At 35.5% G+C, this 26782-nt stretch overlaps 1 protein-coding gene across 2 annotated transcripts in view; it reads left to right on the top strand.

Moving 5' to 3' along the window:
- Positions 1–735: 735 nt before the first annotated feature.
- The window catches only part of SCN2A (sodium voltage-gated channel alpha subunit 2), a 143395-nt gene continuing 117348 nt past the window's right edge, over positions 736–26782 (top strand). For both annotated transcript variants that reach the window (XM_078451186.2, XM_078451184.2), the window contains exon 1: positions 736–961. In XM_078451186.2, coding sequence (XP_078307312.1) covers positions 936–961 — 26 coding nt within the window. In that variant the 5' untranslated portion in view covers positions 736–935. The remainder of the gene's footprint in view (positions 962–26782) is intronic.

The raw sequence follows: 26782 nt of genomic DNA, 5'->3' as shown, positions 1-26782 counted from the left end.
GCTCAGTATAATGGACATTATTTCCCAAATTCATTCTCGTAATAATTTATTTTTTCTCCCATCCTGGTACTACATAACTACACACTTACTACAATTATCAAATTCCATATAGCACATAATTTGATATCTGTATATTTTGAAATATCTTTAAAAGCTTGGGTTGTCTAAAGATTTTCTAGTTTGCCTTTTAGTAATTTCATTACCTGCATTAACTTTAATCCTCCAAAATTGCCCCCAAATAACAAAAGTAACAACATAACAAAGAATTTCTCTAGTAGTAAAAACTTAAACAACTTCTCCACAAAAAAGTACCAGTAAAGATAAAGTTGGCATCTAAAATCATTTTATAGGAGTAGGAGATACATGTTACTTTTTCAGGTTGAGTTGAGTAAGTCTTAAGGTAAACATTAAGTTTGTAATGCTATGAAAAGCTTACATTTAGTTTAAATATAGTGTAAGTAAATTTAACTAAACCCCAAAAGTAGGATTACAAACTTTAAAAATGTATACTCTAATGCTTCCTAAATGTTTAATTTACAATTAATTAAGGTAGTTGATTTGAAATACAGTGGAATTATGTGCTATATGCACCATTTAATCAAGCTTGCTAAAAGTAGCATTGCCAAAGGATCTTGAATGAAAATGGTTCCAGTTTTGGCCAGAAGATGGAGCTGTCATGTAAGATGCAGGCTTATATTTATTTATTTATTTATTTTTCAATTTAGCATGCTGCTTTCTAACAGACAGTGGGTACCATCGAGTGAGCGTCAGAACAGAAAGCTAAGGCAGAAGCAGAGAGGATGCTGCGGTCGTCCTTTCTCGTTTTTTCTTCTTGAGGATGGAACACATGTGAGATTTTATTTTCTGCTTCAGTCAAAATTCTGAAGAACTGCATTGGAGACTATTCTATTCACCACATATATGGATTCTGTGCTATGATTTACAATTCCCTTTATTTCAGGTAAGGCAACATGATTCTACCTTTGATCTATCCATGAATTGTTATCTGTGTTAATAATAAAGTGTGCGCTTTGTAAGCTTGGATTTAGATCTGAAAGATGGAAAAGCTCTAATTCTAGCTGCCCTGGATCTTTAAATCTTCCTGCATTGAAATGAGATTTGACTCTGACATGTTGTATTTTAATATTTCTTTGGCTTTCTGGCCTTTAGTGCCCATCTGTGACTACATTTGTGTACCTTTTGAAGGTAAAGCTTTCAAAGTGAAGGATGGGTCTTCCTCTCACAAGGGAAATACTGCTCCTTAATGCAGTGAACAAATTGTAGAGATGTAATGAAGCAGATTAACATGGCAGTGGCTTTGCCAAAGCCCAGGGCTGAGCCTTGTGATAGACGCCTCAAAGGCACGCCAACATTCTGAGCCCAAAGGCCTTCTAAACAATTCCTGCCGGCTATGATGGTATGGATTAGTTACGTGGGTTTTTCTTTTTCCATTTTAGAAAAAATATGTAAGTCATTTCTCCCATGAAATATTTGTATAATGTCTTTAACAGACTTGGAATGACAGTACAGACCCCCTCCCCTCCCTCTCCTAGTATGGATGTAAGGAGTAAACTGAAAACAAATTAATTGCTGAGAAAATGGATATTGCTTAGATTTTGGTGGATGTGTGATGGTAGGACTGTGCCATTTAAACTAGTTGATATTGTGTAAGGTGCTCACATTTTAAATATTTTTGGTCATGTTGCATTATCTGTGCTAAAAGATGGAATGACTCAGGAGCTGGAAATTGCATGCAACAGCCTTGCTTTTCTCTGCTGCTTCTCATGACTTCTCCCTAAATCCTCTTTTCATTGTTATCAAGTTAATGGGGAGAGAGCAATTTAGAAACCCCACATTTAAAAGTCCTAATTGTCATTTATATCAATTTTAAGTGAAAATTTAAAACATTCAAAAATTATTTTTGTGAGATTGTTTTGAAGTGCCTCATTTTCTTCTCTTTGGGAAGAGTAGTGTGTGTGTACATTAGTGTGTGTGTGTGTGTGTGTGTGTGTGTGTGTGTGTGTGTGATGGTGGTGGTAGAGGTGGCAGGTAGTAGGGGTGCATTGGTATGTTTCTATCTTACTCATCGTTTTTCTATAAAGAGGTAGTTGTGCTGTGTCAGAGGTTGTGCAAGCTATGGGGAAAGATTTTATAGACTGGTTCTAACCACCAAGGGAAAAAGATCCATTCTTTGGACATGTGAGGCCTATAAGGAGATTTAAGTTCCACATAGTTCTGTACACATGGCAATTTTTAGAACCACAGACTTTTAACATTTATTTATTTCATTGTTTTAAAATAACTGCAGCAGTGAGATTCAGTTTTCCATAGCCACATGCTAAATTAGATTCAGAGACAAGGCTAGAACACAGATTGACAGTTTTCAATGTATTTCATAGCAGTAACACAATTTACCTCTAATGTGGACATATCCAAATGGCATATACCAGGTGTGCTGATATTGACTATATGTGTGTGTGTCTGCTAATTCTATGAAATAGAGCTTCTGTCAAAGTACACATTATGTTATTTAATGGCATATTATATGCACTACTCAATTGTCTCAGGGCTCTTGACAAAGCACCCAGGAAAATTAGTCTAAGACAACGACTATGGAGACTCTGTTTCTTAGTATTCTTCTTCCCCATTCGATGAGGTACATTATTCTATTCTTTGACCATAAATGATATGGATGGTAACATACTAACTCACCTCTCTATTCCTTCTACCTAATAAGTGTGGACAATACATATAGATTAGTCTATTGATGCTCACAAAAACATCATCTCATGCTCTGGCCTTCCCCCACCTTTTTTTTTTTTTTCACTTACTGAAAGCACAGACTGTGCCCTACTTTTGCAATATCTTGAGAAAGGAAAGGGATTAAATAAAATGTGTCACTTCCACAACAATATTTATTGAGTACCATGCATCTACCAAGAACTATCCATGGTAGAGATTGAGACATAAACAAAGGTGTGGAGTGTTCTTCATGGAATTTAGCATGGAAATGTATATGCACAAATAGTACTATCACTCAAAATATTACCAACATCAAAATAAGAGTGACAAAAGGTGAGAAGGTGAACAGAGCAGGTATATAAGCACCTATCTTGTGCCAGGCACTGTGTTACATCCTGAGATTCAAAATAAGTTAAGAGTCAACATTTCTGTCCATGGGGAGCTTAGAACCCAGAGAAAACAATTTTAAGAGGATATAATAGTTAAATTAGATCTTTAAGAGTGAGTGGGTTATATGGAGCACCTGAATGGCTCAGTTGGTTCAGAGCATCTGACTCTTGGTTTCAGCTCAGGTCATGATTTCATGGTTCGTGAGTTAGAACCCCAAGTCGGGCTCCGCCCTGAAAGTGCAGAGCCTGGTTGGGATTCTCCCTCCCTCTCTCTCTGTCTCTACCCTGCTCACATGCATACTCTCTCTCTCAAAATAAATAAATAAACTTAAAAAAAAAGAATGAGTGGGTTATAAACAAATAAATGTAGAAAGTTGTTCACTCCAAGCACAAAGGAGTGAGGCAGGCAAATACAAGGCAATAGAGAACTATAAAATGTTATACAGAGAAATTACAGAGAATGGTAAATAAGCCAATCTGAATGAAGCCTGAGAATGTTGTGCTGTTTTTCTCCTCCCTTCCCCCACCCCCGCACCAAAAGTAAAGATAATGAATTTGGCTTTTGATGATATGCATTTGGCATAATAACACATACTCTAAGATAAAGATGTTCTGTAAGAGGGTAAAAACAATTGTGTTAACAGTGTGAAAATTTTATGCCCATAGATTAGAAAGAAAGCTGAATATATGAGTGTGTATGAAGCTGTGGCAAGAATTAGATCACAGTAAATGAACATCAGTGAGAAATAAAAGTGAAGGAAAGATGACTTTGGTGTAACTTTAAGATTAGGTGGAGTGGGGGCACCTGCACAGCTCAGTCAATTGAGCCTCTGACTCTTTGATCTCAGCTCAGGTCATAACTTCCCAGTTTGTGGAATCGAGCCCTGTGGCAGTCTCTGTGCTGATAGCATGGCGCCTGCTTGGGACTCTCTCTCTCTCCTTCTCTCTCTCTGCCCCTCCCTCCCTCTCAAAATAAATAAACTTAAAAAAAAAAGATTAAATTGGGACACCTGGGTGGGTCAGTCCATTGAGCCTCCGACTTCAGCTCAGGTCACGATTTCATGGTTCCTGAGTTCAAAACCTGCATAGGGCTCACTGCTCTCAGCATGGAACCCACTTGGGATCCTCTGTCCCCCTCTTTCTCTGCTTCCCACCCCTGCTCACACACTCTGTCTCAAAAATAAACATTAAAAGAAAAAAAAAAAGATTAGGTGGAGTGAAAAGAGTCCAGAAAGAATCTTAATTAATTGTGGGAAAGTAATGGGAGAGATTGGAGGAATAAGAATTTCCTAGGAAAGAAAGCAAGTAAACTGACTACTAAAATAAGAATCACAAACATTAGCAAACCCATAAAGTGGTTGATTAACAAGAGAATAGGTTTGGAGCTGATGGACTCCATTATTATTATTAGGTCGTGGATGGGTTTTAAGCAGAAGAGGTTTAGTAGATTTGCAGAGACAGGGGCGTGGACCTAGGACAAAATGGGAAATGAGAAAGCTGAAGAGTAATTTTAAATTTTAAGACATCTACCAGTGAACATAAAGAGAGATAACATTTTCTATCTGAGCGGGAAGGTACTGTTGAGTGAAATTTGATTTTAGTCAGGATTAGAAAAACCTCAGCTCCTTCATAAAATAAGGATATGAAATCAGTAGAGAGAAATTGAGGAAAGAAGAAACAAAAAATAAAGTGAAGTCCTACAGGCAATGAAAAAGGGAAGGTTCCAGAATGTTTTTTCTTTGAGATAGGAAGAAGGGATAGAAGGTGATAAAAAGGAAAGCTGATGTAACTCGCTTTAGGTGCCCTGTACTTGGAAATTAAAACCTTGCCTGTAAGATAAATATCTCTTCTATTTAAATCAGTTGGTTCTTCAAAAAAAGGCTATTTGAGAGGTATGTGGACTTTCTGGAAGAAATAATTAATTCTCAGTAGCAAAACACTTTCCAATAGAGCAGTTTTTAGTTTCATTAATCCTCGAATTGGAAACTAACTCTGTTTCCCATTAGGCTTGTTATACATACTTCAGTTACCTATTTCTCACAGAATGACCTGTTTAAAAATAGGTTCTATTTTAAACTTTCGTGGGATTAGACCAACACATATCTATTATACATATCTAATTGGATTATTTTTATTAGGTATAATTAACATACAGTGTTATATTAGTTTCCGGTGTGCAACATACAGATTTAACAATTCTATACCTTACTCAGTGCTCATCACGATAAGTATAGTTACCATCTGTCACCAAACAATGTTATTACAATATTATTGATTCTATTTCCTATGCTATACTCATCCATGCTTTTTCCAGCTTGTAGAAGTAACCCACGTTCCTCAGCTTTTGGCCAAATCGCTCTGGCCTCTGACTCCATCCTCACATCTTTTCTCTAATTTGATGATCATAGATAGGCTAGTTTGCTAGCATCTGAATTAATGATTCAACCTCATGCCTTTGCCTCCCTGTTTCATTTTGCATTTTTACAAGGATATGTATGAAGAGAAAGAAAAGAAAGTAATTACAAAGTTTCTTCCCTTAGGCGAACTAACCTCCTTTATGAATCTTCCTTCCAGAAGTTCTTTTTCCCTTTCTACTGACAGCTGCATCTTCCGTAGATCTCCTCTAGGCATTCCCTTGCACTGACATGCCAGGGGATGGCAATGTGAAGCCTGGAAAAAGGCACAAGTATGATGAAAAATCCCATCCTTCACACAGAAAGAAGCCTTTGAAATAGCTGCTTTCTCAGTATAGATGAATGCAGAAGTTTAATTTAGAATGGGTGGGACAGAAAGATCACCTTTTTGTTTCTAGACTTGATTTTATCCCACTGTGTGGCAAGCCTGGCAGGTCAGTGAAAAGGGCAGAAGTAGGTGTTTAGGTGGAAATACAGACTTGGAAGACTTCTCTTCCCTCAGGGCTGACCTTGGGCAACACTGTAAAGGCAGACTCGCCCCACCCTCTTCTTCCCAAACTTCTTTTTGTGGAGGTCACTTCTAGACATCCTGATAACTACCTCATTCAGTTTCTAAGCTTAATAAATGATTTCATCTTTATTTAGCTTCAATTCCCAGGCATTAAAATATTACGATAGAATTTAGCTTTTATCTGTGTTCATTTTTATTCTATTGTTATTAAGAAATTAAGGTTATTACTGACAGCTATGGAAGCCTTAGTCTTTGTCCATTTCAGAACATTTGATGTTTATTTTTCTTCATCTTTTCTTCACTAGCAGGCAGAAACTTTTGGTGGTATGGATGGGATAGCTGAATTTGAAATAGAAACCTTAACTCAAGTGTAATTCCATTAACAGCTGCTGTGCACCCATAGGAGGTTCATGGGCAATGCTAATCACACGGCAAACCTAAGTTGTCACTTCTCAGCTCAGACTTTCACAGGGATTCAATTCTATATTTGGTTTTGTTGTTAATTTCCTTTGAAAATTGTTTATTTTATAGTATTATAATTTTATAATAGGTCATACAAAATACAAAGCAGGTCTTGGAATAACATTTTTTCAGATTTCTGCTCTAAACAAACATCCTAGAAGGTATACATCAAAGTCTTCTAAAATTTCCATTCAAAAACTTTTCTGACAAAGGTCACAAATGCTTTCAATATCAACTCCAAACCACTTTTGGATCCTGCCATTGGGGGGAAAAAAATCCCCCCATTATATTCCCTGACTTTATCACTTTTGGCTTTGTAAATTTTTTTTTTCAATATATGAAATTTATTGTCAAATTGGTTTCCACACAACACCCAAGGCTCATCCCAAAAGGTGCCCTCCTCAATACCCATCACCCACCCCCCTCCCTCCCACCCGCCATCAACCCTCACTTTGTTCTCAGTTTTTAAGAGTCTCTTATGCTTTGGCTCTCTCCCACTCTAACCTCTTTTTTTTTTTTTTTTTCCTTCCCCTCCCCCATGGGTTTCTGTTAAGTTTCTCAGGATCCACATAAGAGTGAAACCATATGGTATCTGTCTTTCTCTGTATGGCTTACTTAACTTAGCATAACACTCTCCAGTTCCATCCATGTTGCTACAATTGGCTTTGTAAATTTTTAATGCATCTTATTCAGTGTTCTTTAAACACTGATGATAGTTATAAACAAATTTATATCAAACGGAAACCAATTTGGGAAAAAATTCAAGAGATTTAACATAGGCTTTACCTTTTAAAATGCTATGGATTTGGATTTTGCAGTTACTTCACAGATCTCTTACCTGTAGAATACAAGTTTAGTATGATTGTCTATTTTTTTTAACTGTAATAAAAGTAAGATTTATGAAAAAAATGGTTTGCTTATGTTGGTGAAAGATCTTTCTAGGACTCAGAAAAGAAGTCATAATGCCAGTGAAGTCAAATAAGATCTTTAATGATCAAAATGTAACTTCATATTACAATGATTTTAAGAAACATTCAAATTTTATATACATTGTGATGATAATGGTGAATACCATTAGCAATATAGTAGGGCCTATTGAAATACTATTCCCATGTAGGAAGAGATAACCAGCATCAAGAACATCATATGAAATCATACTGCATCTCAACTGCTACTCACTTGTGTCCCTATAATATTCATTCTTACTGCATTTGGGTATAGAGAAATTAGAGGTAGAGGGAAGCTGAAGTGGAGGTAGATTTTGCAAATCAAAAGGGTAGATTTTTCCTGGTAATATTCCATTAAAGTTTTAAGTCAATACATTTATTTGGAGGAAAATATAACTATACTAATAATAAAAAAAACTTTCGGGGGCATCTGGGTGGCTCAGTTGGTTGAGTGTCCAAATTTGGCTCAGGTTATGATCTTGTGGTTCATGGGTTCGAGCCCTACATCTGGCTCTGTGCCTACAGCTCAGCACAGATTCTCTGTCTCCCTCTCTCTCTGCCCCTCCCCTGCTCACACCATGTGTCTCTCTCTTTCAATAATAAATAAACATTAAAATTTTTTTTTTAATAATAACAACACTTTTCTATCATGTAAGGAGCTTTGGTTACTTGTTAAAATTCTGGAGAAATAGTTTAAGAATCCAAGATATTTAAATAGATTTCATTTATCAGAATGTGCTAAGAGATTTTTGAGTGTAAGAATATCATAATTTTAGTTGACTTTGTTTCTGCTTGCTAAAATATCATTTTTCACTGGAATAAAATGATCTTAGGAAGCAGTCATCCTCAAGGAGTATTTTGAATTGTTAGAATTATTATTAAAGTTTGGAACGATTAAATCTTGTATTAGTATCTAGGATTGGTTGATATTATAATATGCCTTCCTCATGAACATTTCTTGATGGTATTAGCAAATAAGCATGCAATTATGTGACTGCATAATTGTGCCCTGTTACAGCTTGTGTTGGTTGGTAATGTATGGGACAATGACAATGCAACAAGAAAGTTCCTATTAGGCTTTGTATAAAGAATAGTGGATTGGTTGGAATATCATGAAAAATAAAAGGTTTATGACAAGATTATGGTAAGAGAAGACTGACACTCTCTCCCTTCTTTGAATAACTGATATCAAAAGGTGAAATATGTAAGGCATGAAGTAAGCCAGCCAGAGGCCAACTGGGTAGTATCTCTATCAACCCAGAATTAGGAGCTATGATGCTTTCTTCTTTGTGTGTCTCAGCTGGATTGAGCAACAATGGTGGCCCAGAAATTGTCAGGCAACTAGAATAATGCCAGAGAAGTACCCAGACTTACTTTTGCTATTTTCTGCATAAACAGTCCCAGAAGTCTGGAGAGCCTACTTATTTAGACAGAGTGACCATAGCATATCATCTTAACTTTAGGATGTAGTCTGTTAATTTCTCAAGAACAACGTATTTCAGGACTATCTCAGGAAAAGTGTGGTATATGGTCATCACGTTTCTAACAGTTGGAAAAGAGGAAAGTCAAAAAAGGACTATGCCATGTTTTCTATTTGCTCACTCTACATAAATTAATGGCCCGTGATTTAGGTGCTTAGGTGTCAGAAAGTTAAAATGTAAAATGGCCCATCAATTTAGACAAAGAATATTCAGTGAGCTGCTCAGTTACTGGCCTTGCTAAAATCTACCAACTGAAATCTCTAATGACTCTTATTGAATCCTTAGCTATATCACCAGGAATGACATAATTTTATGAATTTTGAGCCTGACTTTCTAAGGAAGTCGGTTGTTTGCAGAAACAACCGTGTTAGTAAATACATCCTGTTATTACCAACCTAGACTCAGCTGAAAGAAGCGGAGTACAGGAAATTCTTTTGCGCTCGATATAGCTTATTCACAGTTTTTCAGGAAAAAGATCTGTATGGATGGCTTCCAGCATAAATCCTATATCCTCAGAATCAGAATGGTCTATGTCCCCAGGAATTTCAAGGTGAAATGAGAGCTACTAAGATAAAAGTAATAATTTGCACAAAACCTATGAGAATGTTCAATTCTGACAACTTGGTGGATTGAACATAGAATTCATTTGCCAACATCTAGAAACTCTAGATAAAACACAATAAAAATGCTTTAAAATGCATAGTTAAGTTCCAAATAAATAAAAAGAAGCCTTCGATAATCAAAAATAAAGTGATAACTAAAACCTGAGTAATAAACATGAAAACTGACCCAGGGATCTGAGGAGTAGAAGGAGGTACATAATATCTAGAAAAAAGTCCAAATTCCCAGAGGGTTTAGTTTCAAAGTCTGTGCAAGTATAAATAAGGCTGAAGTCTTAACTTGTAACATCAGAAGTTGCAATTGAGAACCACTGAATAGAGCATAGAGCCTCAAGAAGTTGTGTTTTTCACTGAAATGAGAATTAAAAAATATAATCAGCAATTCAAAGAAACTTGCCTCTGTCCTGTCTTTCAAGAAAAAAAAAAAAAAAAAAAAGTCTTTTAGAAAGAATTAAAACTCAGGCACTGCCCTCAAATCACTTCTGAATCTGGTCATATACTATTCTGTGGAAAGGAATTCCTCAGTGTCTAAAGTAACATAAAAATCAGTATCAGGCCAATGATAGTTTGGAATGCTTGGCAGAAGCAGTTGCAAAATTGCTAAGTCAGTGTAAATCTAAATCATTATAAATTATTGTAAAATCATTTTTTCAAATCTTAGGTCTTAAAGGAAGAAAAAAACTTAAGATAAACTCACAATGAAAAATTACATACTGTATGAGAAATAAACCTCCATAAGGGACGTTCAGCAGGCATAACCAAAATGATACATTTCATCTGCGGAATATGGGATAATAAAATAATCTAAAATAAGCAATAAATAAGCATGTTCAAAATGATTAAAATTATTAGGGAATAGAAACAAAACACTATGCAATACGAATAGGCCAATATTGAGAAAAAGAAGTCAAATAGAAATTTGTAAATGAAAATGATAAAAACCAGGTGCCCCAAGAATTAGCATTTAAAACTGAAGGAATGAATTTAACGGTATGATACAGCTGAAATAAGAATTAAAGATTTGTAGATGGATGTGAGGATTTACCCAAAGTACATAAATGTCATTTTTGACATTAAAAAATATGATAAGTAGGGGCGCCTGGGTGGCTCAGTCAGTTAAGCCTCCGACTTCAGCTCAGGTCATGATCTCACTGTTTGTGGGTTCAAACCCCATATCAGGCCCTGTGCTGACAGCTCAGAGCCTGGAGCCTGCTTCACATTCTGTGTTTTCCTCTCTCTCTGCCCCTCCCCTGCTCACACTCTGTCTCTCTCTCTCTCTCAAAATAAATAAACATTAAAAAACATATGTGATAAGTAGAATTAAAATGTTCAGCAACCTAACCGATGTTCTAGAGATAACTGAGTTAATGGGGGAGATTTGATATTTGTAAAGATTAAATAGAGAAAATTCCAGTACTGATAAAAGACATGTTTCCTTGGATAGAAGAAACATAAACCATGAGACTTTCTGTCTTCAAACCTAGACATTATTCTTAGTCATTAGATATTTATTAGTATAAAAAAAAGGCATAAAGTAGGAAATGTTACTTGGGATCCAGTAAAGGAAGCCAATAGTATGAGGCAAGGATGTATAAACAGTTAAGCACACTAGACAAGAAAGAGCAATTTAAGAACAGCAACAGAAGGGCCAGAAATAGAAGGGGCACACCTGAACCAAATCGGATGGTTCTGGAACAAATTACTTAAAACTACTCATCTGGTTTCATGGTTGGCCAAAGACTACCTAAAGCAGTCAAGGCAACAAAATGGGACTGGTCATAATTCTGGAGATATATTTCTTATGTGATGTTATGAATTTGTTCCTTTTTAAAATTTCATCTTGACTTCTTTTGTCATATTAGTTCAGATTCTCAGAAGAGATAAGATATGGTACAATGGAAGACTCCTTTATACTCAATATTGATCCCATTCCTATTACTCCCTTCTCAGGTAACAGCTATTTTGAACTTCATGAACGATCTTTATATTTGTATTTTAAAATTATGGCCCACACAACTTGCACGCATATATAATATGAAGCACTGTTTTACATGTTTTAAAATCTTTATATAAGTGGTATTATACTGAAAGTATCTCTTCACATTTTGCTTTTTACCCTCAACATGTTGTTTTTGAGAATTGAGATTATGATATGGGGACGTAAGATTCAGTAACTTCTTTTTAAAAAAAATTTTTTAACATTTATTCATTTTTGAAAGACAGAGAGAGACAGAGTATGAGTCGGGAAGGGGCAGAGAGAGAGAAAGACACAGAATCCAAAGCAGGCTCCAGGCTCTGAGCTGTCAGCACAGTGCCCCACATAGGGCTCGAACTCACAGACCGTGAGATCATGACCTGAGCTGAAGTCGGATGCTCAACTGACTGAGTCACCCAGGTGCCCCCAGGTTCAGTAAATTCTACTGATGTATAACTTTCCATTATAGGAACATATCATAAATTATAATTCCATAATGATGGATAGTTTTTTTACTATTAAAACAGTGTTTCCATGAGCCTCTTTATTTATTATTTTTCACCTACATGTGAATTTGTGTAGCGGGTCAAACATCCTGCTTGACAGTTTGACTCTTTTGACTGTAGTCCAAATGATTGGTCAATAGTCCAAATTTCTACCATCAACATTATAATAGTTGTAATCAACTTTCTTTTACAGAAGGTAAACCCATTATAAATTTTGGAGAAAGTAAATGGAAAAATACTTATCAACTTGATAGTATCTATCAGCACTTAAAAGATACTTATCTTTTGATCCAACATTTTCACTTCTAGGAACTGGTTTTATAGGTATACTCACACATGGCATTCATTACAGCATTGTTTGTTAATTGCAAAAACCTGGGAATCACCTACCTATCCACTAATGGGGGGCGGGTTTGATCAATTGTGATACAAATATATAACAAATATTATCTAGATATTAAAAATAATTTTAGGTCTTATATACTGATGTGGAAAATGATCAAAAAATATTGTGAATTGAAAAAAGCAGGTTTCATAACCTTGTGTATGGTGTTATCTGTGGGGAAAAAAAGAAAAATAAACCTGTTATAATTACATATATTGATATATATTTACATATGTTTAGAAACATTTTGTATGAATATACAAAGAGTCTTTAACAGTGGTTATTCTGGAGCTCTGGATTTGTATGGGGAGACTGGTATGTAGGATATTTATTTTTATTTTATTTTCCTTTATTAATTTTCCACATTTAATAGTAATCATGCATTTCTTTTGCAGATTAAAAACACAAATAAAATGTTACCCACTATTTGGCACATGATAATATTTTTCCTTTTATGTGTAAATATTATAATTTGTATCACAGTATTTTTTTATTGTCGATCCATGCTGCTTGGATATAGTTTAATAATATTTTATGAGATTATATTACATAATTATATTATATAATTATATAATTATATTACATTAATTAATCAGATTATATTATAATAATATTAAATGAGATTTTTCTGCAGGGGTTTTATTTTGTGTGTACTTTATTCTTTCTTTCTCTTTCTTTTTAGCATCACAAAACTATTCAAACTTAAAAGCAAAACCAGGACAAAATATTGATGCAGAATATTTGTGCATTTGGATATGCATCTTCTTAGTAATTTGCACAAATATGTAATTCTTCAAAACTAGGAATTGGCTTTAAATTCACTGGCACTATCTCCAGCCTGACTCCCCCCTACCTAAAACCTTGGTAATTCCAGTTTGTGTATAGATGGCCTTTCTATACACAAACCTAAATTACCAACTTAGTTCTCTAGGTTTCTTAAATTCCTTTCCTCCAATGGTTGTATTCTTTACCCTTCCTGAGACACGCACCCCCATGTTGTACCTTAAACATCTTTTTTTGCCAATAACTGTGACCTGACTGTGATCTCTACTTCCTGCATTCTGCACCACCTATCTTTCCAGTTCATTTCATCTTGAACCCCAATTTAAAGAACCCTTTAACTCAATCAAGACACCAGTGCTTTGATCTTACACTTTCACTGTCCCTCACTTACTTAATGTCATCTTTACTTTTATTGAATATATTAAATTCCATGGTCATTCATAATAATCACTCCTTACATACACATACACACTTAAACTACCCCCTGCTTTTAATTTATTGCACATGTGCACACAAGTGGGAGAGGGGCAGAGAGAAAAGGGAGAGAGAAAATCCCAAATGGGCTCTGCACTGTTAGCCCGGAGTCCCATGTGGGACTCAAACTCACAAACCTCGAGTGATACCAAGAGTCAAAGGCTCTGAGGCACCTAGGTGGCTCCGTCGGTTAAGCGTCCGACCTGGGCTCAGGTCATGGTCTCATGGTTTGTGAGTTCGAGCCCCGAGTCGGGCTCTGTGCTGACAGCTCAGGGCCTGGAGCTTGCTTCTGATTCTGTGTCTCCCTCTCTCTGGGCTACTCCCCTACTCACTCAAAATAAATAAAGATTTAAAAAAATTAAAAAAAAAAAAGAGTTGGAGGCTCAACTGACTGAGCCACCCAGATACCCTCACCCCTTTTTAATTGTCTGCCAAAAACTCCATCCTAGTTATATCCAGCTCTCCCCACTCCATGCCTGCATCCATGCAGCTGGACAGAAGCACTAACCTCAAATGGTCCCTTGATGCTGCCCAGCGATCATACCACTGTTCCCCAGACCTCCCACTGACCCAGTTTCCTAGACTTGGATTCCACACTTCTCTTTCCTCTTCAGATCACCATTGCCTCCTACCTCATCTTCATTCTCAGTTGACAACTTTGTTTCCTACACTTCTAAGAAAATTGACACAATCAGAAGAGACTTTTCCCTTCAGACTTTTATCACTACATGTACCTCTCTACCGAGTTCTACACCCACATAATCTGACTTCCCACCTGTTACCTTAAATCAACTATCCCTGCTTCTACCTAAAATAATCCCTTTGTCTGTGCACCAGACCTTATTTCTCTATTTCTTCTTACCTATATAAGGGCGTCACTTCAACATTTTTTTTCTCTCTCCTACTTCAGTAATTTCAGCTCTTTAATGTATCATGAAAGCATTTTATTATTGCGCCCATGTTAAAATGATCTTTATTCCTTCATCTACTTCTTGATTTCTTTCCTCCTCTTCGCAAAAATACTTACAAGTGTTCACTGTATTCTCTCTCTCCCTTTTTCTCCCTCATTCCCTTTTAAATCCGCTTTAGTCAGGTTTTCATTTCTACCATTTTACCAAAACAAAACAATTCTCGATAGGAATCCAGTGACCACCACACTATTAAATTCAGTGGTGGATTCTCTATCTTACTCGATCATCCAGCAGTGTCAGACACGGTGCGTTACTGAATTCCCTTGATACACTTATTTCCCTTGGATACCAGGACAGCCTATGATCTTGTTTCTTCTTGTTTCACTGTTCATTTCTTCAGAGTCATTTTATTCTTTACTCTGCCTTTCCAGTCACTAATTGGGAGTGCCCCTGGTTTAGTCCCTGATTCTCTTTTCTTCTAGATCCTCATTATTTTCTTGTGATCGCATTGATTCTCAAGGCTTTAACTCTCATACAGATAATTATGACTTCCAAATATGTTTAGCTCCAGTTTTTTGCTGCACTAAAGATTTATGTGTCCAACTGCGTATTTGGCCTATTGATTTGGATATTTAATAGACACCTCAAATTTAACATGCCCTAAACTAAATTTCTGAACTTTTCTCTCCTTAGTCAACCTGCTCCACCCCCAGCCTTCCTCATCTTACTGTTACAGAGGTAACTCCATTCTTCCTATTCCTCCGGTTAAAAACTCCTATGGTTACTTTTGACTGTTCTTTTTCTCTCATATCCCGTATACTACTGTATAATTTCTATCTCCTGTGTCAGTAATGTAACCTCCAAATGGGCAGAGATGATTATCTCTTTGGTGTACTGATGTCTCACAAGAGCTTAGAATGTCTTCTGACATAGAGGACTAAAATAATATTTGTTTAATAAATGGATGAATTGTAGTAACGTGCTAAGAAGTACATGTTTTCTCTTTTCACTTTTATTGAGCTAATTCACATTTACAAATGCTTAGAACAGACTGACTGATTTCTCACTCTGTATTTCTGCCAATAACAGTGAAATGTGTATTAATATTATAAAATCTGGCCTTCCAGAAAGATATACATATCATTAATACTGGCTACTATCCTATTTCTGACTTATATAAAATTTAGTATGTTTCTCATGGGACCTTATTTGCTTATTTGTCATTGTTCTGGAGTGGGAGCTCCTCAAAGTCAGAAACTTAATCTTCCTGTCTGTCCCTCAAGCACCTAACCCAGTGCTGGCACATAAGTTTTTTTAAAAAAAAATACTGGTTTACCTGTAGTTCTTTTTTTTAATGGAGTCTTTATCTGGTTTTCAGAGTGATACTGGCCTCATAGAATGAGTTTGGATGTTTTCCCTTCTTTTCCATTTTTTGTTCTGTTTTGTTTTTTACTACTGATTCAATTTCTTTGTTTTTCATCTGTTCAAGTTTTCTATTTCTTCCTGTTCCAGGTTTGGTAGTTTATATGTTTTCTAACTTAATCATAGAATGAAAATACACAAAATTTAATATTGATCCAGCATGTGATATGTGTCCTGAGCTTTCTCTATATAGATTCCTTTAATTCTTACATCAATCCTGAGGAGAATATAGGTCTCATTTTTACAAATGTAATAAAGCTGGTCTTTCATCTGAGACTCCGTTCTATATCAACCATTGCAATATCCTCGCTATCCACTTTCTAGGGGATTATATCATAGATACTAAATCTACTTCCTTATTTAGAGATGACTGGAAAGAATATTTACAATGTCAAATATGGGGGGAATGTTTTGTTTTTATTTACAATTGGAAGCAAATCTTTAGCTTTGTAGTAGTATGTAATTATGTGCTGTCTATTTTGCAGTTAAATTGGGAAAATTGACCTTATATTTTGTGCTTTTAAATCCATAGGTGCTATAATATTATTTACCAAATTTACATAAACCACCAGGATTTTTATCCAGCTTTATTGAGATATAACTGACATATAATACTGTATAAGTTTAAAATATATGGGATGTTTTTTAAATTATTCCTTTAAATTTTTTTTTAAGTTTTATTTTTATTTATTTTGAGAGTGGGGGGAGGGCAGAGAGAAAGGGAGAGAGAAGAATCCCAAGCAGGCTCTGTGCTAACAGCACAGAGCCCAACATGGGACTCGGACTCCTGAACTGTGAGACCATGACCTGTGCCAAAGTTGGAGGCTTAACCAACTGAACCACCTAGGAGCCCTGAGATATATAGTATGTTGATTTGGTATATGTTGCAAAATGATTACTACTGTAGTGTTAGCTAATGCCTCTATCATGTCGCATAATTACCATTACTTTTTTTGTGGTAAGAACATTTAAAATCTATTCTCTTAACAACGTCCAACCATATAATACTTTATTGTTAACTAAAATCACAATGTTGTACATAAATCATCCCCAGAACTCATGCATCTTCTAAATGAAAGTTTATACCCTTTGGCCAAAACCTCCCCATTTTCCCACCCCCCCACCGCCGGCCCTGGTAACCACCATTCTAGTCTCCATTTCTCAGAGTTTGCTAATTTAGATTCCACATGTAAATTATATCATATACTATTTGTCTTTGTCCAACCTATTTCACTTAGCACAATCCTCTAAGCCATCCATGTTGTTGCAAATGGCAGGGTTTCCTTCTTTCTCTGAGTAATTTCAGTGAATAATATTCCAGTGCGTGTGTGTGTGTATAAAATATATATAGCACATCTTTCTATAATGCTGCAATAAACAAGGAAATGTAAGTACCTTTACAAGATTCTTTTTCCATGTCTTTTGGATAAACACCCAGAGGTAAGTGGAATTGCTGGATTGTATGGTAGTTCTATTTTTAGATACTTGAGGAACCCCCATACTGTTTTTCATAGTGGCTATACCAATGTATATTCCCACCAAGAGTACACAAGGGTTTCCTTTTTCCACATCCTCACCTGCATTTGTTATGGCTTGCCTTTTTGATGGTAGCCATTTTAACAGGTGTGAGATGACATCTCATTGTTGTTTTGCCTTGTGTACCCTTGATAATTAGTGATGTTGAGCACTTTTCATGTACTTGTCCATTTGGATGTCTTCTTTCGAAACGTTGCTATTCATGTTTTGCCCATTTTAAAATCAGATTGCTTGCTGTTTTTGTTGCTGTTGTTGTTGAGTTGTAGAAGTTCTTTCCATACTTTGGGTGTTAACCCCTTATTCAATATATGGTTTAAAAATATTTTCTCCCATTCCATAGGTTGCCTTTTTATTTTGTTGATTGCTTCTTTTGCCTCACAGAAGCTTTTTAGTTGATGTAGTCCCACTTACTATTTTTTTTTGCTTTTCTTGTTTATGCTTTTGATGTCATAGCCAAAAACATGTTGCTGAGACCAATGTTAAGAAGATTCTCCCCTGTTTTCTTCTAGCAATTTACAGTTTGAGATCTTATGTTTAAGTCTTTAATCTATTTCAAGTTAGTTTTTGTGTATGGTATAAGAGAGGGGTCTAATTTGATTCTTCTGTGTGTGATTATCCAGTTTTTTCAAGACCATTTATTGAAGAGAATATTTTCCCCCATTCAGTATTCTTGGCTTCCTTGTCAAATATTAGTTGACTGTATATATGCAGGTTAATTTCTAGGCTCTCAATTCTGTTCCAGTGGTCTATGTGTCTCATTTTATGCCATTGCCATACTGTTTTGATCTCTATAGCTTTACAGTAGAGTTTGAAATCAGGAGATGTTATTCCTCTAGTTTTGTTCTTCTTTCTCAGGATTGCTTTGGCTATTTGGGGTTTTCTGTGGTTCCATATAAATTTTAGAATTATTTACTCTATTTCTATGAAAAAATGCCATTGGAGTTTTGATAGGGATTTCATTTAATCTGTAGATGGCTTGGAGTGCCTGGGTGGCTCAGTCAGTTAAGCGTCCAACTTCAGCTCAGGTCATTTTCCTGCAGTTTATGAGTTTGAGCCCTGGGTCAGTTTCTGTGCTGGTAGCTTAGAGGCTGGACCTTGCTTCAGACTCTGTGTCTCCCACTCTCTCTGCCCCATCCCCTACTCCCACTCTCTCTCTCTCAAAAATAAATAAACATTAAAAAATTTAATCTATAGATGGCTTTAGGTAATATGGACATTTTAGCTGTATTAATTCACCCAACCCATGAACACGGGATATCTTTCCATTTGTTTATGCCTCCTTCACTTTCTTTCATCAAAGTCTTGTGTTTTTTCTTTAACTATACAGATCTTTTACCTCCTTGGTTAAATCTATCTTTATGTATTTTATTGTTTTCTATGCTATTGTAAATGGATTGCTTTCTTTATTTCTTTTTCATATAGTTTATTGTTTGAGTATAGAATTGCAGCTGACTCGTGTATGTTGATTTCATACTCTGTAACTTTTATGAATTTGCAGATTACTTCCAACATTTTTTTTGGTTGTCTTTAGGATTTCCTCTATATAAGATCATATAATTTGCAAACAAAGGCAATTTTACTTTCTCCTTTCTGATTTGGAGGTCTTTTAAAATCTGTGTATTTCCTGATTGCTCTGGTTAGGATTTCCAGTGCTATATTGAGTAACAATGTGAGAATGGGCATCCTTGACTTGTTCCTGATTAGAGAAAATGTTTTTAATCTATCACCATTGACTATGATGTTAGCTGTAGGTTTGTTGTATATGCCCTTTATTGTGTTGATGTATGTTTCTTCTATACCCAATTTGTGGAGAGTTTAATCATAAAATGATGCTGTATTTTGCTTAATGATTTTTCTGCATCTATTGAGATGATCATATGATTTTCACCTTTCATTCTATTAATGTGGTGTATCACATTATTGAATCACATTATTGATTTGCAAATGCCAAACTTGCTTCCCAGGGATAAATCATGCCTGATCATGGCATATCATCCTTTATTGTGCTAGTGAATTAAGTTTGCTAATATTTTGTTATGAATTTTTGCTTATATATTCTTCAGAGATATCGGTCTATAGTTTTCTTTTCTTGTAGTGTCATTATCTGGCTTTGGTGTCAGGATAATGCTAGCCTTGCCAAATGAGTTTGGGAGTTTTCCCTCCTCTTGAATTTTTTGGAAGAGTTTGAGAAAGATTGGCATTAATTCATCTTTAACCATCTGGTCTTGGGTTTTTCTTTGTTGGGAGATTTTTGATTACTGATTCGATCTCCTTGCTTGTTACTGGCTTGTTCAGATTTTTTATTTCTTCATGATTCAATCTTGGTAGTTGTATGTTTCCAGAAATTTATCAATTTATTCTAGGTTACCCAATTTTGTTGGCATATTTGTAGTAGTTTCTTATGATTCCATGTATTTCTGTAGTATCAGTTGTGATGTCTCTTCTTTCATTTTTTATTTTATTTATTTGAGTCTTGCCTCTTTTTTTCTTAGTCTAGAAAAAGGCTTACTAAATTTGTTTATCTTTTCCCAAAAGTAGTTCTTAGTTTCATTGGTCTTTTCTATTACCTTTTTGGTTTCTATTTCATTTATATCTGTTCTGATCTTTGTTATTTCCTTCCTTCTGCTAACTTTGGACTTGTATTTTTGTACAAGTTTGTACTTTTTAAAAATCTAATTCCTTGAGGTCTAAAGTTTGGTTTTTTATTTGAAATTTCTTAAAATATAGTTATTTATCACTATGAACTCCCTTCTTGGGATTACTTTTGCTGCATCCCATAGGTTTTGGAGTGCTGTTTTTCCATCTTAATTTGTTTTAAGATTTTTTGACTCATTGATTGTTCAAAAGTCTGTTGTTTAATTTCCACATATTTGAAAATTTTCCATCTTTCATCTTGTTATTGATTTCTAGTGTCATACCATTATGATTGGAAAAGATACTTGGTATGACTTCAATATTCTTAAATTTGCTGAGACTTGTTTTGTGCCCTAACATATAATCTGTCCTAGAGAATGTGTTGTGCACACATAAGAAGAATATGTATTCTGTTGCTGTTTGATAGAATATTCTATATTAGGTCCATTAAATCTAAAGTATGGCTCAATTCCATTGTTTTCTTATTGATTTCTGTCTGGATGATCTGCCATTGAAGTATTGAAATTTTCTACTATTATTGCATTACCTATTTCTCCCTTTTGATCTGTTAGTATTTGCTTAATATAGTCAGGTGCTCTGATTACAATTGTTGTATCTTCTTAATGAATTGACCCCTTTATCATTATATAATAACCATTTTGACTCTTGTTACTGTTTTTGTCTTAAAGTCTATTTTACCTGATATAAATTTAATGCTAACCCTGCTTTTGATTTCTACTTGAATGGATATCTTTTTCCATCGCTTCACTTTGTGCCTATGTGTGTCCTTAAAGCTAAGTGAGTCTCCTGTTGGCAGCATATAGTTGGGCCCCATTTTGTTGTTGCTGTTGTTGTTGATTCTGTTTTTGTTTTTATCCAGCCACTCTATGCCTTTTGATCAGGATATTTAATCCATTTACATGTAGAGTAATGCCATCTTCTTAATTGTTTTCTGACTCTTTTGTAGTTCCCTTATGTCTTTATTTATCTCTTGCTGCCTTCCTTTGTAAATTGGTGACTTTTCCATAGTGTTGATATGCTAATATTCCCTTTAATTTTTGTGAATCTACCATAAGTTTCTGCTTTTTGGTTACCATGAAGCTTACCTAAAACATAATCTTTGTAAAAGTCTATTTTAAGCTGGTAACACTTTAACTTCAAATGCATACAAAACTACTTTTATTTCCCCCTTTTATGATTTTAATGTCGCAATCTATCTCTTTTTGTAATGTGTATTCATTAGCAAATTATAGTAGCTATAGTTATTTTTAATACCTTGTCCTTTAATTTTTATATCACAGTTAAGTACTTAACATACCACCACATTACAATATTAGAGTATTCCAAATTTGACTATATGTTTACCTTTACCAGTGTTTTGTGTATTTTCATATGTTTTCATGTTACTATTAAACATTCTCTCATTTCAGATTACAAAACCCCTTTCAGTATTTCTTTTTTTTTGTTAATTTTTTTTTTAATGTTTATTTTTGACAGAGAGAGAGACAGAGCATGAGCAGGGGAGGGACAGAGAGACAGGGAGACACAGAATCCAAAGCAAGCTCCAGGCTCTGAGCTGTCTGCACAGAGCCTGACACGGGGCTCAAATTCACAGACCGCAAGATCATGACCCGAGCCGAAGTCAGACGCTCAACTGACTGGGGCCACCCAGGCGCCCCACCTTTCAGTATTTCTTATAAGGCAGGTCTAGTGGATGAATTATCAGCTTTTGTTTGTCTGGGAAAGTCTTTATTTCTCTTTCAATACTGAAGTATAACTTTGCTGAATATTTTTGATTGACATTTTTTTTTCTTTCAGCGCTTTGAATATATCATCCCACTTTCTTTTGGCTTTCTTTGGTTTTTGCTGAGAAATTTTCTGGTTGACTAATGGGGGTTCCTTTGTAGGTTACAATTTTTCTTTCCTCTTTATGCTTTTAGGATTTTGTCTTCGTCTGATTTTGACAGTTATTATAATGTTTCTTGGAGATCACTTTAGATTGAAATTATGGGGTGAGCTATTACCTTCATGGACTCGTATTCCAAATCACTCCTCAAGTTGGGAAATTCTCAACCATTATTCCTTTAAATAAGCTTTCTGTCCCCCACTTTTTGGAATTTCAATAATTTACACCTTGTTTCTTTTTATGGTGTCTCATAGATCACATAGGCTTTCTTTATGCTTTCATTCTCTTTTCTTTATTCTCCTTTAACTGGATGATTTCAAGTTTCTTACCTTCTAACTCAGATTCTTTCTTCTGTTTGGCCTGTTTAGCTATTGATGCTCTTTACTACATTTTTCATTTCATTTCATTGACTTCTTCAGCTCCAGAATTTCTGTTTGATTCTTTTTTGTGTACTCCCTAGGCATCTACCAAAGCTCTCTGTTACTGCTGCCTTTGGAAGCTCACACAAGGAGCCAGCCACAGAGTGGGAGTGGTGTGTGGGTGAGACATTCAGGGCAGTCATAGACATCCATGGATGATGCTTTCCCAGCAGTTCATGGATGGACTTCCTAATAGAGTCCACAGTTCAGCCATCAGGGACCATATCCGTTTAATGCCCTCTATTTTATCTACCACTCTCCCAATCTCATCCCTCTGCCTAGTCATGGAACTTGCAATTTAGTAGCCTAGATTCTTCAAGATAGAAAGGAGTCTCTTTGGAAGTGTACCATACAGTTGGGGAAGTCAAGAAAACACTTACCTGTTCTCCCCTTTCACTATGGGAGAAATCATGGCTGATAATGTCTCAGCCATAAGCTGTGCCATCTTTGAGGAAGGGTGGTGCAAGGAAAGTCAAGCGGTTTCTCTTATCCATTCCAATACATTCCAAAAATTTTTTTTTCTCCACTGGAGTGCTGGAAATTCTCTTCTGAAAACCTGGACACATGGGCTTTCTTGTCCATGGGGGACTGCCAAGTCATTGTTCTTTAGGTACTCCTGGGCTGTGACTGACAGGGACTGGAATCAGTTCACAGGTTTCTGTAGGGACTGCAAGTGATACTGAGGTCTCTCTGCTATTACCTGATGCACAGGTTGGTAAATTCCTGAGTCCCTTAGCATATGGTCTGGATCCCACAACCCTCATGGAGCCATTGTTCAGGGGTAGATGCCTAATTTTTGTTGTGGAAGTTGGGGAGGGAAATATGAAGGATGTCTTATGATGCTGACATCACTTCACTAAACCATTAGGATATAATTGAAATTCAGTTTATCACTCCTAAAATTTATTCATGCATGTTTTCTAAGTCTCAACTTAGATATTTGTTTTTGTTAAACACCTAATGTCTTTATTACTTTACTTATAGAAAGTTTCCTCTAACATAAATATGCCAACTAGTTATTAGAAATGTATCATTTTCCAATTGATCATATACTGAAAATAACTTCCACTGAATCTATTTCTGTCTTCAATAGATCTCAAGGCTTCAGTAAAAAATTTTAAAAAATATATGAACTTTGTCGTAATTAGATCTAACTCAAATGCCACTTCTTTTGTGATGCTCTCTCTGATGTTTTCATATGCAATGTCACATTTTCTTCTGTACTTCCACTGCATCCTGCAGCTCTCACTTGTCCTAATGTGGACTATATGCACACCTGGGTCATCTCTCATATGAAGTTGTGCACTGTAAAAGAGCAGACATTATGTATTATAGTTCTACTGAGCTACCCAATACCTACATATACTGCCTTCCAATATGGCTGCTGAGCTCTAGTCAATTAAAACTTCACCTGGGATACTATTTGAAATGTCTTACTTTCACGGCATAACTATATTCTACGTCAAGTGACTTCTTAAAATATTTCTCTGCACTTTGCTTTATTATAACTGCTTTAAATAGCTTTTAAATTTACTGGTTTGTTAGACTACCTAGTGATTTTTAAAAGGATAGAGATAAAGCATGTATTAAATTTTCATAGAGAACTTAAATGATAAACATAATTGTGGGGAGGTAGCTCTCTCTGTCTGTCTCACACATACGCATGCACCCACACACACACACACAATCTCAATTTCCAAATCTCATTCACAATGAATTCTATTACTCAATGAGTAATTAGTTTTTATAACCAATAACAGACTCAATCAACAATAATCACACGTACATGTACACACAAACACAAAAATACCTACGGTCTATTCCTTCCAGCCATCATTATCTCTCTTCAAAAAGGCAACATAGTAAATACAATGACCTAGCCTCTAGAGGAGTTAGTGAAATATAGATTATAATACTCTTCTGACATCATGATAGTAGAGTATGTGCATTTTGTAAGATATTTCAAATCTTTAATTGCAAAATTGTTCAAGATAATCCCTTACTCAGCCAATATATTTAATCTCTAATCCTGTGTTGATCATCATTTTCCTGAGCTTCTGGTTTCTCAGGTTTCTGACCATGGCTAACTCATTTGAAAAAATTCTGCTCATTATTAAAAGGTGGAAAAGGTTCTAAATGAAACAAAATATGATTTAATAAGTCAATATAATACATTTTACAATTAAAATTATTCTAAGATGTGAGTTGATTTGGGCTATATTTCAGTATATAATATTTTAATTTTGTGACAATGTTTCTAGCAAAGAACAGAAACGGTATTTCATGAGCAAATGTTCTTTACAGGAAGTAACAGAAACAAACTAAGGCAAATGTTAACCAAAAAAAGTCTGGGTATAGGGTAGTTCATAGACATGGCATCAGAAAAGTCATGGATGAAGATGTTCCAATATAGAGATGGTAAGAACCAGTGGAACATTAGTGGTTCCAAAAGGGGGTATCAAAAAACAAAACACTACAAACTACAATAATAATAATAAAAGAAAAAATCAATGGAGGTGTATTTTTACATTTAGACTTTTAAAGAAAGCACGACAACACTTTAATCTCAGGAATTTAATGAAAAGTGTTGCATATGTTGATATGTTGGGTATCTTCTAGCCCAGTGATTCTGTTACCTTGCATGGCATAAAGTTCTCCATGATAGTTTAGCAGATGAGAATTGGTAGAGAAGCCTTAATTCCTTTGGACTAGCCACTGATAATTCCATCAGATTCAATAGAAAGATTAACTTTTCTACTGCATTTCTTTTGAATTAAAATGTAAATTAATATGTTAGCTTTATACTTAGTGGTTGCTGGGAGTAAAGAGACAAATTAAAAGTTGGGGGAGAAATAGAGGAGAGAGAGAGAGAAGGAAGGAAGGAGGGAGGGAGAGAGGCGGAGGTGGGGGCACTTGAAGATACATTTTTTGTGTGTGTAATTTTCAATTTGTAAACTAAGAACTTTCATAGCCTTTGTAGTAGACTGTTCAATGGCCCCAAAGGTATCCATGCCCTAATAGTCTCTAGACTCTGAATGTTACTGTGTATGGCAAAGGAGACTGCAGATGTGATTAAGTTAAGGAACTTTTTAAAAAAATTTTTTCTAAACGTTTTTATTTATATTTGAGAGAAAGAGAGAGACAGAGTGCAAGTGGAGAAGGGGCAGAGAGAGAGAGAGAGAGAGACACAGAATCTGAAGAAGGCTCCAGGCTCCAAGCTGTCAGCACACAGCCCGACATGGGGCTCGAACCCAAGAGAGGTGAGATCGTGACATGAATCGAAGTTTGATGCTTAACCAACTGAGGCAACCCAGACACCCCAAGCTAAGGATCTTGATATGGGGAGATTATCCTGAATTATCTGGTTAGGCCCTAAATATAATTACAAAACTTAATTATAAGAGGAAGGCAGGGAAGATTTAAGTAGAGAAGAAGTAGGAGACACGATGACTGGATCGAGAGGTTGGAATAATGCAAGGGAGGATTCACAGACCAGGGAGATGTGATGACAGAAGCAAGAGGTTGAAATAATGAAAGGGAGGATTCACGGAGCTAGAAAAAACTGGAAAACATATTATGCCTCTTAAGGAGGTGTGGCCCTCCCAACACCTTGGTGTCAGCCCAGTAAAACTCATTACTGACTTTTGACCTCCAGAACTATAAAGGAACAAATTTATTCCTTTATAGTTTAAGCCACCAAGCTTGTGTTGATTTGTTATAACAGCCATAGGAAACTAGTGCACATTTTATTAAGCATGAAATAACTAGGGCATTCAGCAAATTAGAATCCTTGATGCCACTAACCTGTATTTTTTCTTTGTGAATCAATTTTTGATGATTTAAAGGAAGGGAATACATAATATTAACTACTGAACATCTGTTATTTATTCTTTAAGAGCTAATTTGAAAAAGCATGTTGTCAATTTTATAGTCAAAGGAAGAAGACCAATTTTCATATTTATTGATGGTTACCTGGTGAACTGAAGCATAGGTTTAATTTTTCCAATTAACCTCAAATTTCCTAACACTGTCAATAAATATATTTGGGGCATTTGTAGTTTGGAATAGCAAATAGACATGTTAATGAAATATTAGAGTCATACTTTTATTTTATTTTATTTTACTTTATTTTATTTTATTTATTTTTTTTAACGTTTATTTATTTTTGAGACAGAGAGACAGAGCATGAACAGGGGAGGAGCAGAGAGAGAGGGAGACACAGAATCTGAAACAGGCTCCAGGCTCTGAGCTGTCAGCACAGAGCC

The sequence above is a fragment of the Panthera onca genome, chromosome C1 (genome assembly GCF_046562875.1).
Source record: "Panthera onca isolate mPanOnc1 chromosome C1, mPanOnc1 haplotype 2, whole genome shotgun sequence".
NCBI classification, from domain to species: Eukaryota; Metazoa; Chordata; class Mammalia; order Carnivora; family Felidae; genus Panthera; species Panthera onca.
Note: the sequence above shows the minus strand (reverse complement) of the source record. Positions and strands in the feature narration are given on the sequence as shown.